General features: G+C 42.5%; 1 protein-coding gene across 8 annotated transcripts; it reads left to right on the top strand.

Moving 5' to 3' along the window:
* The first annotated feature begins 1,455 nt into the window (after positions 1 to 1,455).
* Positions 1,456 to 19,343, top strand: cplane1 (ciliogenesis and planar polarity effector 1). 8 transcript variants are annotated; one of them, XM_067574273.1, is made up of 50 exons: positions 1,456 to 1,546; positions 1,929 to 2,077; positions 2,185 to 2,320; positions 2,403 to 2,522; positions 2,732 to 2,964; positions 3,121 to 3,224; positions 3,304 to 3,460; positions 3,571 to 3,674; positions 3,987 to 4,169; positions 4,386 to 4,635; positions 4,742 to 4,942; positions 5,120 to 5,892; positions 6,004 to 6,194; positions 6,411 to 6,491; positions 6,576 to 6,740; positions 6,955 to 7,122; positions 7,205 to 7,436; positions 7,555 to 7,691; positions 7,781 to 7,998; positions 8,088 to 8,252; positions 8,547 to 8,694; positions 8,780 to 8,889; positions 8,976 to 9,125; positions 9,231 to 9,342; positions 9,706 to 10,021; positions 10,113 to 11,237; positions 11,620 to 11,771; positions 11,867 to 11,952; positions 12,051 to 12,100; positions 12,338 to 12,608; positions 12,691 to 13,065; positions 13,155 to 13,835; positions 13,929 to 14,110; positions 14,192 to 14,279; positions 14,380 to 14,458; positions 14,628 to 14,762; positions 15,033 to 15,101; positions 15,217 to 15,299; positions 15,440 to 15,677; positions 15,797 to 16,056; positions 16,174 to 16,267; positions 16,414 to 16,596; positions 16,859 to 16,901; positions 17,004 to 17,135; positions 17,209 to 17,404; positions 17,494 to 17,549; positions 17,634 to 17,801; positions 17,969 to 18,111; positions 18,243 to 18,526; positions 18,754 to 19,343. In XM_067574273.1, exons 2-50 carry the CDS (start codon positions 1,997 to 1,999, stop codon positions 18,907 to 18,909), a joined length of 9,864 nt encoding a protein of 3,287 aa, XP_067430374.1. In that variant the 5' UTR covers positions 1,456 to 1,546; positions 1,929 to 1,996; the 3' UTR covers positions 18,910 to 19,343. The 8 variants fall into 8 exon arrangements, with proteins under 8 accessions (XP_067430374.1, XP_067430373.1, XP_067430378.1 ...); XM_067574272.1 differs by having other exon boundaries at positions 1,463 to 1,609; XM_067574277.1 differs by having other exon boundaries at positions 1,465 to 1,714; positions 6,958 to 7,122; positions 11,623 to 11,771.

Below are 19,343 nucleotides of genomic sequence, written 5' to 3'. Positions count from 1 at the left end.
CTATTGAAACAAGACCACATAAGCCTGGTTAAGCTTATATTGAGAATGCAAAAAGTCTGTATAGGGCTGTAAATGTTTGTTTCTTGAACTCCTCTCACCCTAATGACCATGCTGTTTTGGCCATGTCACCATGTCTTGATATGATGTCAAGCTCTCCCCCTTAAGACGACCCTCATCAGACCACAATGAACCTGGCAGTGACAGTAATAAAGAGCTCCATCTGTGCCTGGCAGGCAGAGGCAAATGAACCAATTAAGGTCTGGTGAAGTGTCCTCTTTGACCTATTGGCAATGGCTGCCGTCATCTCCATCATGATGAAAAGGAGAGAGTGCAAGGGTAATTAAATACCAGCAGGGGCCGGGGGGCAAACCTAATAACTCACTGTTACAAGCCAGTAAGAGACCTTAGCATGTTAATAGTGAAAGAGCTACTTACTGCACACAAACATTCAGATAGTTAACAGGCTTGTGTGTTTCTCAGAGAAACTTGACCTTGTCGAGAGACATCTGCAATAGCTTGGAGACAAAGCACAAAAAAGCCTCTTATGCCACAGTTTATCTGCCATGTGATCTGTTCTGCTCTAGTCAGAACTGGCTTTCATGTGAACTCGAAAACACTTTGCTGGGGATTCATCCTTAGCAGTGATCCCTGTTGTAGCATATTGCCATCTGCTGGAAAATGTGTGCTTGTGCAACAATCTCTTGCATGTACAGTGCATTATATGAGGTTCAGTTGTTCTGTTAAAGGACCAAAAAAAGCGAAAGCAACTTGTGTATACAACTAGAGTTAAAATGATCACATTAAAGGACCAGTATGTAGGATTTAGTGGCATCTAGCAGTGAGGTTGTAGACAACAATCAACTGAATACCCCTTGACCCCTCCCAGATGTGTAGGAGAAGCTAAGGGACCACGAAACTCATGACAAACATGAAAGGTGCTCTCTAGAGCCAGTGTTTGGTTTGTCCGTTTTAGGCTACTATAGAAACAACTTCCCACTAAGCATTTTTTAACAACTTTATTGAAACAAATATACAACAAGTTGACAGCAACTTGTGTATACAACTTGAGTCTACAATCACAAACAAGCCACGGGGAGTAAAGGGTGTAATAAAAAAATAACACAAAGAATAAAAGTTAACCAACAGTCTTGTAAAGCTTGCAGTGGTTATACGTTTTAACAGCTTTTTTTTATTTGTACATTCAGATGTTGAAGAAATATATGATATGCATAGTCAGCTCTGAGAAGTTTGGCTTTTTGCTTAAGAATTTGGATTTATGAATATAAAATTTGGTCAAAATAATAAACAAATTAACTGAATAGAACTGCGAGCAGAGATTCCTGTCATATTCAGTGAATCCAAACTATACATTTTATAGTAAAGTGAGGGTGGATATGATCAACAAACTACACAGTGGCGGCTGCGGCCACTTCCCAACATCTACGTTCCTACGGCAACGCGTTGACGCTTCTTCCAAGAGGATCATGGGAAACAATTCTGGCAACTGAAACGGAGGGAGTTTCGAAATATTTCATGTTTAACTACGGTATGACATGTTATACCATAGTTATATGAACCATTAGGCAACCAACAGATGGGGACTTAACATGTGAGCATAACCAGTGTGGTGGAAATACTCTGGTTTGGCTTCTTTTTCGGGACCGCTGCTTCGCACAGTGGGGAAAATTAGCTAGGTGGCTAATGCTAGTTAACGGTATGGTTCACGTAGGTGATGTTTTTATTGTTCAAACGAGTCAATATTACCCAAAACGATGCTTTAATGTTGTCAATGGATGTCAGTTATTGCTAATCCGTGTAACGGATAAGTCGCACTTTCAAGAGTGATAATTCAAACTAGCTAACATAATTGTAATATTTATTTGAGCAAATAAACTAATGTTGCCACATCGCTTTGCTTGTCCATATAGCGGATTAATCTTGATAAACCCTTCCTGAATGCATAACCGCGAGGAACAACGGATGCTGTCTTTTAAACATGGAGCTAGAGTTAGAGGTTGTGTTGTCATCCAGCATCAAAAGGAAGAAACCATGGCCGCGATTCTGCTGGCTCGGCCAGGTAAAGATAATGAATAAAGAAGTGCTTCGCATTTAACAAGGTGACAGTAGCTTTCATATCCTTACCAGCAATATAGTAATGACTGCAAACCTGTGTCATGCCTCTAGGAGAAAGAATCTGTGTTCCTGTTAGATGACAAACGGATCAGTGAGATCAACATGGTATCTGGTCGCACCAAGAAGAGGACCCCTAAACTCCATCCCTTTCTCAACAGTGTGGTGACAATGGCTTCATCTCACAATGGTGAGTTTATTGTGCTAGCTCGAAGCAAAAACACTTGTCAGCTGTCAATTCTTATAATACACTACTTGTCTTTTTCTTCCAGGTATGTGGCTTTGTGGACTTTTGGTCTCGGGAGAGCTGTTTCTGTGGAACAGGGATAAAGACTTGTTGAAGACTGCTGCAGCAGTCCCAGAAGTAGTTCATATGATTACTGCTTTTCAAGGTATATACTCTATGTATACATTATTATAAGTGTTATTGCAGGTTCTTTTTAAACCACATGATCAGTAGTGGGAGTGTCATTAGATGAGCAATGATCATCCTGGTACTAAGAAAGAAACTGCAAATTTGAAAATTCCAGTTATTTGGGGAACAATTTATTAAAATATAAAATCTTGAATCCATGGATGTATTTGTGTGTATTTTCCACAGGGAATGCCACAAGGCTGTCACTCCAAGTTTCAGGCGATGGGACGCGTGTGCTCCTGGTAGCCATAACAGGGCAAGTGTTCCTGTGGGAGTGTATGGACGTCAGAGATTTGACAGGGTTACGAGACGGCACAGTCAAAGGACACTGGGCACACATACAACCCCTTGAAGATACTGTTCTGCCATCTTCACAAGACAAAGAAGCATGCCAACACACCATCTTCGTTAAGACGGAGGTTTGTATACTGAATAAGAATACATGTTTAACAAATTGTGTCATGTTTTAAATGAGTTACACAATTTTAAAAACCTGCACTCCATTTCTGTTTCACTGTTGAGTTATTTTCTGTAGGTCTTATATCTTATTTATATCTTATTCCAATCCCTTACAGGCAGTGGGTGATGCCTGCTTATCAGCATTTGTTTTCACATGTGGGAAGAAGTTAATCCTCACGTGCCTGAAAATCCAGTGGGAAGAGGGCAATGTGAGAGTGGGGTGAGTGAGCAGGTTCAGTCAACAGTCAGGTCTCTCACTTGGTGTTACGGTATTTACGAGTATTCGTTTCACTGTGTAGCTCTGTGGGATACAGCATACGATGGGCCACCAAGACATACCCCATGTCGCGTCTTACCCCAGCATGCCAACCAGTGAAATCCAGAGGTGCACTAGTGCCTGCCTTCTCTCCTGATGGCCGACTGTTAGCCATTGCCCTGAACCAGAGGCAACCTAAGGTAAACGTCAGGCCTCTTCTCTTTCTCTTTTTGTTATATCTTCACCAGTTTTTTTCCACATCCATCCATCTATTCATGGAAATGTAACATGAGATTTGTTTTGAATGCAGGCTACACAGGTCCTCTTTGTGAGCACACAGAATTTTGTCTCTGTTTCAAGTGGTCTTGGAGGATGTGGAAGCAAAAACTTGGAGATCCCCTCTAAATACATAAGGTACAGTATGGATAAATAACAACGAGAACAGGTGTTGTGGTTGGGTTGGTGTTGTGCAGCAGTCAGCGATTGACTGCTGCACAACAGGCTTAACCTGAATTCAGCACATAATTTCCAGACAGTCTAAAAAAAAATATACCAGAGAGCAATGAAAGGAAACAATGTCTGTACAACTGTATCAAGACCGCCACTATTACTTCCACAAAAGGGTGTGTTACATCACCCCATGTCTGTCTGTTGTTTGAACTACTTTGAAATCTTTGTTGGAGAGGATGTTTTTTTATTTCCAAAGATATTTATGTTCTCTTTTAGGTCATACTGGGTGGGCAGTGTGAACTGGTCACCCGGTGGCCTTTTCCTGGCCTGTGTTCTGAAGAGAGGCTCTCTTCTTATGTTGGCTCGCCTCGGAGGGCTTCTCACTCTGACAAGCTCCGGTTGCAATGTTGACTTTGGACCTGCACACTTCCTACCCTTGCACCCTCTGGTCACTTACAGGTATACAGTAAATTCAGGCACTTTTCACTCATTGTTCTTATTAGCCCTTGTTACAAATTATTGATTTGTTTGGGGTGATGTTCTTATTTCTTATTTTTTGTCTCTCATCTTAACATGAACTAAGTATAAAGCCAGTGAGAAACACGTGATGTTGTTTAACTAAAACATCTTTCTTTCTTGCTTTTTGTGATAAAAGTTTTTCGTTTCTTCCTGCAGGCCACCAATGTCTGCAGGGAAAGGGGAGGCCTCTCTGTCCAGCTCTAGCATGTCTGTGCGGGATGTCCTGAGGCAGCGATATTCTGTGACCTGGCATCCACGGCTGTTGTATCTCATTGTGTCTGACGGCTACATGGCCACAGTTTTGAGGGTGCTAGATAGACCTTCTCCTGCCCTGCTGCTGAAAACGCTGTTAAGAGACACCAGCAAGGATCTTGAGAAGGCCAGCCGGATCTTGGATAAATCACAGGTGCTAAACCAGGAACTTGAAGCGGTGGGAGAAGGGATTTTATTCAACTTCAGATTTAGGTTCATATTATTGTTTGAATCATTTTGTTCAAATGTCTTATTTTCAGATTCATGTGAGGGCATGGTTGGAGTCAGTATCTTGCCTGAATCTGGACAGCAGCCTTGAGGAGTTCAAACCTATTGTTACACGTTTACCCAACAACACAGACTCTGTCATTTCAGCAGCCACAGATAGGTCCACTTTGCCCCTTTTTCTGCAGGACCAGGGGGCATTGGGTGGCACCAAAGAACTTCTTGAAAAAGTACAGGTCTGTCAAATAGTATTATAATATATAATATAACTTTAGATTCAATGTAAAAATTTTCAGACTACTGTCCTGCATTTGATTACACTGAGTAATATTGTGTCATGGCTGCTGTATCAATTGCTTTATTCACTTATGTTAGCAGTCTTTAACCTGGTGTTTATGTGTATGGTTTCCTAGTCTTTCTTTGAGGATGATTCTGATGTAGACGGACCTCCTGTTGGTTCTCATGTAGAGGATGGCGGACGTCTGGAGTTTGCCTCAATGTTTGACACACTCCACGCCCTGGACATCAACACCGGACTTGTCCCAAGCCCAGATCATGAAATGGACTTTGCTGAAACAGAGAGGAAGACCTCTCTTCTCCATCGTGAACTTGGGAAGATCCAGAGCAGGCTGTTAACAGCCTGGGCTTTTAGCATGTCTCTAGGAAACACTGTGGAAAACAAGTCTTGTCTGCTGAAGCACACCCTCTACTGTGTAGTGCGATTTGCTGCTTTACTTCATTTGATCCCTGGCTTCACGGTCAATGCAGGGAAAAGAAATACCTCAGTTTCTACTTGTCTCCTGCACCTTCTCAAAGCACTTCTTTCTTTTCTACCCTGGGATAGCGCTCACTCAGATGGGCCATGCTGCTTGGGGCTGGTGGTAGAGCTCAGTAAACGGCTGGTACACCTGCTGCTGGGCCCTCAGCCTGAGTTCTACCAGACTGGTCACTGTCAGCTGTCATCTCACAGTCTGTCCACAGCACTGCTTATCTTGCAGCTGGTCTCTGATTCTCTTGACCACACTTACAGCCTCCAGCAAAGAACTGTCTGGTCCTCAGCAGAGAATCAGCCACTGCACCAGTGGCCTTCAGATGTGCACTGTGTGCCTCTGCTACAGAATGAGAAGGAAGAGATATCCAGCTTTGTATATCAGGCTCAGCCTGTCCCCCAGCGACCGTCCAGCAGGTAGAGACAGTCTTGCTGACTTTTTACATATCAGTGTTTATGAGGAAATAGTCAACTATTAGTTGTTGTAGATGCCATTCAGATAAGAGTTGTGATTTTCTCTTTTGGCAGAATGTTTGGTGCGTGGCAGTGGGTCTATGAGATCACCCAGCAATATATGGAAGAATTGAAAGGCTTTGAAGGCTGTGATGGCTGGGAGGAGGAACAGCAGCAGTTGTCTTGCATCATGTCCCAAATCCAAACAGCTCTGCAGGCTACAGGAGAAAGGCTAGAGGAGGGACCTGCACTGCTGAGTTATCCAGGTCTGAAATAAAATATTACTTTATTAGTATTTGCCTAATTTGTGTAAAATATGTAATTGTTTTACACACCATAATTGGGTAATTTAAATCTAAACCAACCAAGTAGAACTATGGTTCAGATCAAAGAAAACAAAGCAAATGTGATTGCACCCTAAATCAACTTCTGATTTTTTCTGAACATTTATTTTTGTTTTTTGAATTCTTCTCCCCCTCCAGGTGAACATCTTTTCCTTTGTGGCTCGTACCCAAAAAGTGCTGACGCATGGCGATCACAAATTTGGGAAGAGAGTACAAAAAGTAAGATCATGGTGTCATTTTCCCCATTAATAGACAAAGCATTGTAACATACAATCTGAAATAGTAATCATGTCTCCCTTTTAGGTTGTGACCGTAGTGTCTTCCAGGAGACGCGGCTTTGTCTGGCACTCCTATACAGTCTGTTGTTTCAGTACCATCTGAGAGAAGCCCAGGAGTTGGGAGACCACATGGCCCGCCTAATACTGCACAGGGCTGGACACCAGGAGGACAGCACGACCTGCATGACAGGTTAGCCATGGTCAATAATTACTCAGTCTTTTAGATGGTTTTTATATGTGTGTCAGTTTATGGAATCAAGTTGTAAGTAGCTTCATATTTACTATCTTGATCCATGATGGCTCAACCTGTATTTCTGATTATATATGATTATTCAAAACGACAAGTGTACCTCCCTGTGAAAGTAAGACACGTTAGTTATTAGCTCTGCCTTTGTGCCCTGCAGCAGACTCTTATCCTTGCCCATGGCTGCCAATGGACCTTCACAGTGACACAGCCTGTGCAGTGGTTCAGACCCTGGGGAGATTCATGGCTGCTTATTTCACCAATCAACGGCTCTACATCCTTCCCCCACACAATGTGGGCGTCCTTCCTCCACTGCATCTACCTCATGGTGTGTTTCCAAAATGATTTATTAGTTTAAAAGATGTTTTCTTCATTTATATTACTAATATTAGTAATATGTTCTTTCTCAGCCCCCAGTGTTGGGCGTTTGGTGCCGCTGTGCCAGGAGGAGGTGGCTAGAGCAATTCGACGACAGCAACTGTCAGAAGTGTGGACAGTAGACTACGCCCAGGACCTGCTCCTGCTAGGGGGTCTGCTTCCTGAGGCTGTGTGGTTGGCTTACCATCTTGGGGACTGGAAGACAGCGGCCTCTCTGAGCCTAGCCTATACCAGTTACTGCTCTGATCACTTTGACTTCACTCGGTCAGTGTGTAAGCAGACAGTATAATCAAGGAATGAATGAGTTTATTGTGCATGTTTTTGAATTTTACAGTTTGTTTTCACAAGCATGTCAGTGAGTGTTGCAAATCTTTTATAACAGGTTCAGGAGAAGAGAGCTCCACCTGCCAACAGTTTTAGAACCAGAAAGCATTTTTCAGGCTGAGTTGGAGTGTCTTTTTGGCAGTAAGGCTGACTCACAAGAGGGCAAAGACGAGGATATTGAGAAGAGCTTTACAGGTTGGTGAGACCTGACAGCTATGATATGACAACAATGCACATTAACTCTTCAATGTTAATCTATGCTGTATCTCAACTCCCTTTACTAGACCCCTTGGAAGGAGAAGACTGGGACTTGTTACAGGTTTCCATACAGGAGATTCTGAAGGCGTCAGTCATGGCTGGAGTGAATGTTACGTCTTCACCCTTGTCCTCCTTGCTGGACACAGCCAAAGACCTGTGTTCTGGGCTGCCTGCATTGGTGCCCAATGGACTGTATCTGCCTTCCCCACCTCTTTATTGCCCTCAGCCTTCCCCCAACACACAGGTACATAACACAAAAGATAGACTCTTACATATGTTTACATATAAAGTCTCTCTAACTACTTGTTAAGAAAATGTGTGTCTCATTCTTAGGACCCAATAGGGACATTAGGCCAGTTTGCAGAAGTTGCATCACGTCACAAAGTGTCGGGGGTTCTCCAAAGATTACTATTACTCCTGAGATCCGCTCACTGTTGCCATCCGGCTGCCCAGTGGTACATCAGCCATCTGCGCCGTGCCAGACACCTACTACACAAGGTACTTCCCAGGGCTGAAAGGTTTTTAACTTGTTTAATAAGAAGCGTAAAGGTCCCAGAGTGTGGCTGACATACAGTACCTGTCATTTGGAGTTCTCCCTTTGTTTATAATTTCATCCATCACAAGAGTTTGTTCTAAAAGACACTTGACAACAATCACATTTTTCTGAAGAAAATGCCAAATCGTTTCCATTTGACTACAATTTGTAATAGGATCATCATGCAAACAGGAAACACTTTGGTATGTAGTACTGTTCCATAAATAAATAGTGCAATTATGTGATGTTGTTCTCAGATCAAGAAGAAGTACTCCTATCCATCAGCTGCTGAAGAGGAAAAGCCTTTCCCTGAGGGCCTGATGAAGTTTGTCACCCGCAGTGGATTCTTCAGACGGGGGCCTAATAAAGATGGTCACTTGGACCCTGATATCATTCAAACTATTAGTAAGATAACAGTCATAGTGCGTTGTGGATATCAATCAATTATCTAATTTCAGCTGGTTCTTATTAACTATATTTCTGCTACAAGTCTGTTTCAGGGAGCTGTGTGGTTTATGTTGGATGCTTCATGTCAGGGATCAGCTCTCTATTTCCTGCAGGAAGTATCAGGCCGCCAGACAGCATAGTAGAGATGAACAGGTATTACATTTGTGTTTGTGACATGTTTATGTATAAATATCCTCATGGATTCTCCGTAAGTATTTGTGTATATTTGTGTCCCTTAGATCCCTGGTGATTCAGAAGTGAATTCTGCCTGTGTGGATGCTCTCCACTGGGCCCGTCGTTATCTGCCTTTCTTTCATTTTCTCAATGCTGAGGAAATCCTCCAGGACATACTGCTCAGCCTCGTGTCTGAACTACCCCCTGTGTCTCTGGTGAAAATACATTTTCTTGCCTTTTCTTACACAGACGTTTATCAGAGTAAAACAGAGTGACCTTGACTGAGTGCATTTCTCACTCTTGGCTGCTCTTCTTTTTAGGTGGCAGACACACTGGTACGTGCCTTCCCAAAGGAGGAAGAATCTGTCAGAGTCCCTCTGAGAGAAAAGTATAACTCACTGCTGCAGAGACTGAGGCAATGCAATGTCCTTGGTATGAACACCTCTATTCACTCACAAATTGCTTTGAAATATTATAACTTAAAGGAATGCAGGTCTTCGGGGAGACTTATGCACTTTATAACATATTGTTTAGATTCCCTGGTGCTTATACTGAATTATTGATACTTCATTTTTAAACTATTTGAATCTGTAGATCAAAAAACCTTGAAGAAATTATAATTTCTCAAAGTCCTGATTACTGTATGCTTATTTGACCAATGATAACATTTTTAAACCTTCCTGGATCCCTTTAAGTGAATGCATAAATGATCCTTTACTCTACTTTATACATTACCATTTCAATATATGTAATATGTCTATAAATGTATTCCATCACATGCTGTCTGTTCTCCAGAAGGGGAAAAAGAGGAGGCAAATGAGTTGATGATCATACTCCTTCAAGATAAACTCAGGCAGAGGAGGAAACATCTTGGGCGTTTGCAGAGGCACTTGGCTGCCCCTGAGCTCCATTTGTGGGAGAAAGAGGAGGAAGAGGAAGACAGGGGAAGCAAACATGGGATGGCCATGTTAAGACAACTGTCCCTGGGTACAAGTCTGAGCACCAGCACTTTAACTGACTGCGGGTTCCCCCCGCTGTGCAGTGATGGAGACACAGCGGAGAATACATCTGAGGCTGTCTCTCCTGAACAGCTTAGCAGATCCATAAACAGGTATCCAGCGTGCAATGAAAGCACTGCCATTACTTTGAAGTATCGCACATCTATGGTGTGGCTTATTCTGTGATCTGTGTTGTTCTTTCAGGGGCAAAAAAGCTAAACGAGACAGAGAGAGTACAAAGAGGACTGTTAAGATTGAGAGGGTGATTCAGGAGGAGAATCACCCAGGTGATGCTAAAGAGAATGATGACCAACATAATGTGGATCTGCCCTCCCTACCAGTGGTTGGCACCTGGGAGTTTGAGCTGGAAGATGAAGAGTATCTCAATTTCCTGGAGCTCTTCCTCAGCTATGTGCTGGAGAAAGATAGTACTGATGGAGGGGACTCAGGCAGTGAACTTCCTTTGTTGAGAAGCTTCTCCTCCAAGCTGAGGGAGAGAGAGTTGCATTCTCTCACCTTTGATGTGCTCACAACTATACATCGCCGTCAAAGAGATGGGCACCATCCAGCAAGAAAACACTGGAGCAACGATCCTCCAGTGTTCAGAGCTGGCTGCTGCTACAAGCCTTTGAAACAAGGTACAACACAAAATTCTTCCATCTGCAGCGAAACCCCAATATCAAGAACTAGCCTTTCTGTCACCTCTCTACCTGGGCTCAGAACTGGGAGGCAAAATGGTTTGTTTGGCCTCCAACAGCAGAGCCGCGTGCCTTTAGACCAAAGAATGAAGGGAGCCTACTCTGGTTCTGACACTAGCCCTAATCAAAGTGCTTTTCCCACGGGTCAGCCATCAGATTGCTTGGTATTTGGCTCTTCAACTTGTGTGGAAACGGTGATAGAACTGCAGCAGGGCCTCGATCCTAAATTAGAAGCTCAGTTCCCAGAGCTTAGCAGGCTGCTGGAGTGGATGGTACGCTGGGCTGATAGGAAGGTGTTGCTGGGACATCATGGCAAAAAGAAGAAAGCTAAGGGAGATGGGGTTGGAGGAAGAGCTGATGAAGGAGTAGTGATTCGCATCAAAGCCTCTGCACCTGCTGTCCTCACTTCCCTCAGCCTGCTGGAACATAGATACACTACTCTACTCGGGACCGATCGCTACAGTGCCCACATCCAAATTCCAGAAACACAGTGGACTGTAGCCCCTGTGCTGCAACCTGAGGTGGATAAGAAGCTGGAGAGAGAGAGCAGCGTTGATACAGGCTACCCTGGATCTGCCAACACTCCTGTCACTGGCCCCGATCACAATGTACAGCAAGAAGAACTGTCCATGTGAGTGCCTCATGTTTGTATTTACAATGTTTTATTATTTGACTAGCTGGAAATTAGCACACATACATACAAGAAACCAGTTTGAAATTAGCTGATAAGAAGTTCCAAATGTCCTGGAGACATTTCAGACAATATATGAAACTGGGATATGATCTGTCAGTGTATGTGTGGTTAATCATAACGTTTGTTTTGTGAGATTCTGTATGCTTACATTTTTCTCAAAAAACAAAAATTGATATGCCAGAAAATGTGATGGTGAAAGAGAGTTTTATGTTTCTTTTTGTATTTAGTGATACAGTGATTCATATGGTTTCATCTCACACACAATTTACTGAATATCGGAATAATCTACTGTATTGATATAGTATTTATGTCCATGCAGAAGTTCTCGCACAGATGAGCCAGAGGAGCTGACATTTCACAGGACACCTCTTCCTAATGACCAGGATCAACTTACCTTTGACACTCAGATGAAACTATCAAGTTCACCACAACCATCTCTTGGTGATTTAGATGTTACACCTGAAAAAGAAGGTATGATGCTAGAACAAATTGGCTCATCAAAGTTGCTGCAAATGCAGACTTGTATAGCAGCGAATATTAATTAACATGATTGATATTTGTCATAGGCAAAAGTAGTGACGGTGAGGGCTTGGAGGTGTCGTCCTCTGTTTCTAATGGGAACATCTCTGGAAACATCTGCACACCTGAAACAGTGAATATTTCTATTCAGTTTTCTAATTCTTCATATGCGTCATCAAGGTTGTCGTAATGCACAAATAACTTGTTGTTTTTTGTTTTTGTCCTTTTCAGAGTTTAAAACTTGAAGATCTAGACCACTCAGAAAAAGACTCCACCTCTCTGTGAGTTTTGAATGAATTATTTATTATTAACTTGTGTGAATGGGTAAGGGGAGTCTTTACTGCAGTAATTTCATGTTGTGTAATGTTTACTATAGGTCACCGTAATTCTTCAACTCTTCACCACACTTTAGAATCAAAATAAAACATAATCCCTACTGAGTTATTTCTACATGAACATTTTGGTTGTGCAACTCCAGGCCAAAACCTAGTAAATCATTGTCAATTCCTGTTTTGTAGTTTAAGCCTCAGTCCTGCTAGAAGCCTCAAAGCCCCTCCACACCCAGAGCCAGAAGCTCTTCCCATCGTCCAGCCTGAGGCAGCAGTCCCTGCACAGCTTTCTGAATCAGCTGGAGTTCCGCTCCCCAACGCACTGGAAGATCCTCCAAGTCTTCAGCCACAAAGCTCCACAACCAGTGCACCAAATGTAGTTCCTACTGTCCCCAATCAGCCATCATCCGCTCCGCCAATGAGACAACGTCTGGGTGAAGACTTGTACAGATTGGTCCAGGTGAGAACAGACTGACCAGTTGGAGTTGATAGACTCTCAGAATTGACTCATACTTTAAGTGTATTTGTCCTTGTTGTTTCAGCATATCAACTACATGAGCCTGATGGAGGTTTTGGGAGAATCATTTTCCAACCTGCAACTGGCCCAGCAGAACTCCTCTTTGGCGCAGTCTAACATGAACTCCTCACACCCTAATGTGCCATCATCTTACCCTACCAATTTCACACCGCAACCAAATGCCTTATTGGTTCAAACCACAATTTCAGGGACGCCTCAGACACAGGCATGTGTTCCAAGATCAGAATCCAGCAACCCTCAGTTTAGTCAGGCCCCTGCATGCATGTTTGCAGACCAGCCTGCCATACAGAGCTCAGGGAAACCCTCTCCAACAGGCGATCAGTGTCACAGCACCAGGAATCTACCCTCCATTGTCAATGGTGCGGGTGTAAATTATCAGGTATTGCTCAAATGTTCTGCTATGTTGTGACACACTGTCTTTCTATGCAAATAATAGTTAAATCACAGCTGATTACTCTTTTTTTTCAGGAAATGCAACCACTCTCTGTCCAGGCAGAGTCGCCAGAAATTCAGTTTAGGCAAAGCAGGAGGTTAATCCCATCCTCCCAAGGGCTTCTGACCACTACTGACACCAGCCACACAATTACCAGTGCCCCTGCGGTAGTGCATTCAAATGGTAGCATACAATCTGACCCTGCTTCCCAGGTCTTGGGCCTGAAGTTACTTCAGCTCCATCGTCCCCAGCAGGGTTCCCCACACTATCCCCCAGCCCAAGGGCTCCAGACGCTGCTCACTGCAAACCCTGCTACTGTAGAATCCCATCAGCCCCAGCTTAAACACAATAACAAAGCTGCCTCAAAGAAGACAGAAGAGGAAAAAAGAAGTGGGTCTTCAGTTACGAAAAGACAACTCAGTTTTAATAACAATCCTCCTCATGATCCCACTCTGAGGAGCTCCCATCTGCAGAATCAGATATCAGAGAGATCCAGGGAGCAAGAGTTCTCACTACTCCCTCCTGCTTTACCAGCTCATGGATCTGCATTGACCCACGGCGTTCGCCTGCTGCACTTTCAACCTGTTCCACAGAGAAACATCACATTCCCCAAAATACCCATACTGTCTTCCTCCAGGCCCTGTACTGTCATTGCAGGTCCAATGGGAGAAGCACCTAGGATCAAGCTTTTGCATATAGACTCTCAACCAAAAATGGTAAGCAATTCTACCATTACTTAAAGATTTTTGAAATTAATAACATTAAATGTTTCATTGTAATTTATGCACAGATATCTGTCTCTACCACAGATGATGCCCCTGGCTGCTCCTTCAGCCCACATGACCCGTCTCATCTCCATGGAGGAGTTGACTAGTTCAGTGATAGGGAGGCAGAATGCTGAAGAGGCTCGACTACAGTTGCTCAGAGTCGACCGACCTATTGAAAGCACTAGAAGAGCTACAACCTCTCCCAGCTCCGACTCCAGCAAGAGGTAAACACATATCTTGTCATGCTACTGATTTTTTTTAATCTTTATTTTGCTCTTACTATATTTACTGTGTTTTATTTATAGGCAGAAGAGGAGAGAGGAAAGGTCTGGCAGGGCAAAAAAAACCGAGGTCACATTTAGGCCGAATGAGTCCATCATCCCTACAGAAGAGGTACAACCATTACAATTCCAGTAAGAATAATTTTGTACTGTTACCAATATAAAAAAAAATGTTTCACCACTGTCATTTGTTTGTTCCAATGTGAATTTAGCCAGCAGATGAGCCTGTGAATGATGAGCCTGCTGCTGCAGAAGAGATCACCCCCAGACAGGATTTTGCCATTCAACTTGGTTAGTGCCAAATACATACCTAATTACACCGCCTGTTGCAGTGATCACCAGAAAAAGCAATAATCCAGAAACATCTATTATGACAAAGTGATGACAGAAATCTGCATTCTTAAAAAATGTACAGTGATTAGATTACAATTGTCTTGATCTTTGGTTATTTAACTCCCAGGATCCTTTGACTCATTGCTTACTGGTCAGAGATTATTGGACAAGGCGGTGTCCACTGCAGCTGAGCTCCATGCCTTTGCTTCCACATGTAAAAGACCCCCAGAGTGCCATGATGCTTTCACAAACACAGACCCAGGTGAGTACGGGTGGTGGTAAGATTTGATACAGTATAAGATTGTAATATTTTTGTCCAGTTGTAATTTTAGTACACTGTTGTAGCTTGTATTTATATCAGGATAAAATGCTTTCAAGTGTTAATGGGTAGGCTTTCTTGATTGATCCGAAAGTAATAACTTTCTTTCTGTTCTGTCCACATTTAATGAAAATACAGGCATTGATTAAGTGGCTGCAGAAAGTCTCAGAAAATCTTTTTTTCTAAATGTAAATTATGATTGTTTTCTTTCAGTTTGTCCTCCCACACTTGTGGATAAAGCTGTGTCTGCCAAGGCCTCTGTGACTGATAGTGGTCCTAAATGTAAGTTGATTTGAAATTCCTGGTACAAGGACAACACAGTGCTTTTAATTTGTTGTGGACATAATGAAAAGTTACATTTTGTGTGTTTGTATATGTGTGTGTTTTCTCCATCCAGCACAAAGGTCAGAGAATCATCAGTTTCACAAAGAGCCCCTTGTTCAAGACACAGTGGAGACCTCACAGGCACCAGAGAACTTGGTAAGATCCCAGACAATTCGGACTCCATACAGTATGATGCAGTACAGCTTTTATATTAAATGGACATTCTAGCAAGGACTCACTTTAATAAGTGCATATTTTAATAGACCTCCCTCTGTTTTTCCATCTTTGTCTTTCAGGATCTGCATGGCCGCCACTTCTTAAGTGTCTTGGATCTAGAAGACGAGATGCAGCACCAGGATTTGCCATCCTCTCTCATCCAAGGAACACAGGACGTTCCTTCCATCCCTTCTTCACCTACTTCTGCTCATCTTCATGTACTTGCGACTTCTGTTATCAGAAGTGCTACTCCTGCTACTGATGTACAACCCTCGCTCACAATTCCAGAGGATATCCTGAAACCCTCCACTCACCCAGGTCATCATATGTCTTTATATGGAAGGTTTTTTAACAGTATGTATGTATATTGAATAAAATCAAACCTGTCGTCAACAGTATTTTTACAATTTAGACTGAATATGTGTTGTATATTCTAGATACCCTTGAGGGGCCTTCTTCACGCAGCTACGTTGAGCCCAACTGGGATCCAGAGAGAGTCGCTCCACAGGATATTGTAGATCCATCTGACTCTGAGATCTGTCAAGCCATAAAGATACCGAGCGCTGGATTTAACAATGCCTCTTATACACCTCCTACAGTCTGGTTCTCATCTCGCCTGACAGAGCTAGATGCACAGTTGGCAGCGCTGCAGAACATTGCAGACCATCTGGAGATGGACTTTACCAACTCCAGGATGGTACATGTGCATTTTTTATATTTTCAATGTCACCCAAGTTTACGAGTTTGCCTGTAAGGCTGACACATACGGTATATGTAGATAATTCCTTGCTTGTCCTGCGTTGTCTCTGTGTAGTTGGTGAACACTATTGAAAAGCTCACCCCAGCCTTGGCTCCTGATGTGAAGCCTGCAGTGAAAAAAACTGTCAGACTGGCTGTCCCACAGGAAGGTAAGACCCAAAACAATTCATCTATAAAGAATGCAAATACTACATTGCATTTTAAATCACATTGCAAGTCCAAGTTGTATCTTAAATTGAGTAATATTGTTTAAAAAACCTCTATGAGACTGTTGTATATCCTCTGTGTCTCACAGCATGGACACCACGACTTGTCACTGCAACTGAACCAAATGCCTGTGAGGAGGCAGAAAATCTGGAAGAACAATATGTAGTTCATAGTGACTCCTGTACCCCTGAAAGAAAGCCTTCTTTTCGTTATTCCACTTCTTCTTCTCAAAGTCACAGCGCTGGTCCTTCTTACCTTCACACTCCTCCAAGTAAAGATGCACTTTATTCAAACATTTCCTTAAAATTATTGCAAGATTTAAAAAGACTGGCTCACATGGTGGCAAAGAACTGCATTTATAGTTAATGGGTAGATATTAAAACAGTTTACTAAATCTGAAAGCAGTGTAGGTATTACACACGTTCTTGTATTGCATGGTAATACTCCTGAATGCCAACTGTAGTTAAAAGAAATGAAGCAAAACATTTAACAGTAAAACAAGGACTGTTACAATGTTTTTGTTTCTCTCACAGGAATGAAACATCATCCGACTGAAGAGGCTGGAATATCTCATTTGTAAGTTAAAGTAGATTTTAAGTCTTTTAAGCATTTAATGATTTACAGTATTTGTTTTGGATGTGCTTAGCGCTGTTACAGTACTCCTCCACTTCTCTCTAGATGGGCTGATGAGAATCTGGGTCAGACCGGGTTATCTGATACAGCAGAAATGTTAGACGAGTTGGTGAAGGAAGGATATATATCCCTGACTGACCTGGATTTATCCACCTCACAGAAAGAACACCATAGCAGGTATGGTACCTACTAAAATGAGTGCTATTCTAGTGACTACCTAAATAACTCTGATTATCACTGAGCTGAAAAGTAATGTGACCCACAGCAAACCAGAGCAGCAACAAAGTAGCTGGATGTCGCAGAAATGTGTCCTTCCGGAGGATGAGAGGAGAGAGCTGAGGATCTGGATGAGAAGGAAACAGAGGGAAAGACTGGCTGTTTATCACAAACAAAGAGATAGCCTGAGGGAGATGGAGCGCAAGCCTTTTTCTACCTCTGGGACAAAGGTGAGATAGCTCAAGTTTTTACTAGAGTTGACGTTACATAATATTATATCCACATTGTAAATAATCTGCTATGTCCTTACTCGCTACAGAAATCTACAAACAAAAATCGAGCATCCACTTGGAGAACCCGAGAGGAAAAAGAAAAGTATGTGCCTATTTACATTGTTTGTGCACAGGAGACATGCATGAACATGTGTGTAATTGATAATAATTATATTTGGATTGTCAGGGCCATGCTTTTGGAGCAATATAACCAGAGGACTCGTGAGGCCAGTTCTTTGGCTAGTGACTTTCCCACCAGTCCTCCGACCTTGCTCGGTTCTTCACAGCCTGAAGGCGCTCCAATGGCCTTCACCACACGGTCCACCTCTGCTCCACCTCCTGGTAGCCTTCACAGGTACCTTCTGCAACAATAGTCTGACCAGGATCTCAGGAACTAATCATTACATTTAATTAATTGAGTCACAATATCAAGATGATTCCACAATGACCAGAATCTGCACAGTCTTGTATGTTCAATTGAAATTAGCTGGATTTGATAATCGAGTATTATCTTCTTCTTAGGACTTACAGTGTATCTGCCAATGATAAAAGAAGTCTGAAGTTCCAGTCAGGACAAGATCAGCCCCACCTTCGTCCATGGACCGCTGAGGTGCAGGGACGGCCTTCAGAGGACCATCGCAGGAGACTGGGACTTCATAGACCAGGTACCATAATGATATTTAGCTAAACTGATGATGTGTGAGTATATTGATAATATGTATGTATGTGTTTCCACTGTATTCTCATGAAGATTAATAATATTAAACTGACAAAACTTGTGTATGTTGTGTGTCAGTGACCTTTCTGCCAAAGGACCGCCTGTCTCAGGTTACTAGACGTGGCATGCTCAGTGATACAAAGAGCCACAGTAAACCGCACACAGCCAGCCAGGGTGAGGAATGGCAGAGAAAGATGGGTTTGAACAAAAGTCCTTCAGGAGGGACTTTTGTCCTTCGGGAGGGGATTCAGAGGGAGCAGACAAGGATGGAAGAGAAAGAGGAGAGGGATGCAGAGAATCTGTGGGAGCCCTCTTCGGAAATGATAAGGCTGCTTGGACCAGAAGAGTCAAAGTCTAACAGAGTAAGAATGGCATTTTTCATACACTGTTTGCCTAAATCTGAAGAATCTGATTTGTACTGTACATGGAGAAGACTCTCAAATAATTATCTTGTGCATGAATCAAGAATTTGGTTAATCAATCTGATGATAAAAATAATAACAGCGATGTTACTTCCATGTATAACAATGTATATACTTTTTTGTTGATAGATGATGTCTACATTCATACATTGTTGTACACCTCTCAGGTTTTGGACGGGCTGTTAGATGAGCAGGATGATGGTGCCACAGCTGGTGTGTCGGGGATGGAGTGGCTGGACAACCTCTCTGAGAGCGCCGGCAGCAGCCTCAGCAAAATAGACTGGGCCGCTATCGAGAGGATGGTAGCTGCAGAGGACGCTTGAGCTTGAGTGTCTCAAGAAAAGGAAAAAACTGTGCAATGTTGACACTTAAGTAGATGGTATATCACTTAAAAAGACTTTACAAGATTTTATGTGCCTATTGAATATACTGTATTCGGAAGCATCACAGCAAGTCTGATAATAGAGATTATACTTTATATAATAAATTAGATTAACGGTGATATTAAATGTGTCAAGACAGAATCAATTTGTTTATTGGTAAAGTAGACCTACAGTAAAATACATGTGATGTAATCAATTTCATTTTCGTACATAGTGTAATTAATAATAGAATGTTTATTGCACCGACATCTGCAGTGCAGTTGAAAATATAGGTTTGTTGCCATCTGTGTATGTGATATTTTCTACATTTATACTTTATTTTTGTACAGATTTTACCGTCACTAAAATAAAATGAAATTTAAATACATTTAAAA

This window comes from Thunnus thynnus, chromosome 19, assembly GCF_963924715.1.
Source record: "Thunnus thynnus chromosome 19, fThuThy2.1, whole genome shotgun sequence".
In the NCBI taxonomy this organism is placed as follows: Eukaryota; Metazoa; Chordata; class Actinopteri; order Scombriformes; family Scombridae; genus Thunnus; species Thunnus thynnus.
This window is presented reverse-complemented; position numbering and strand designations above follow the sequence as displayed.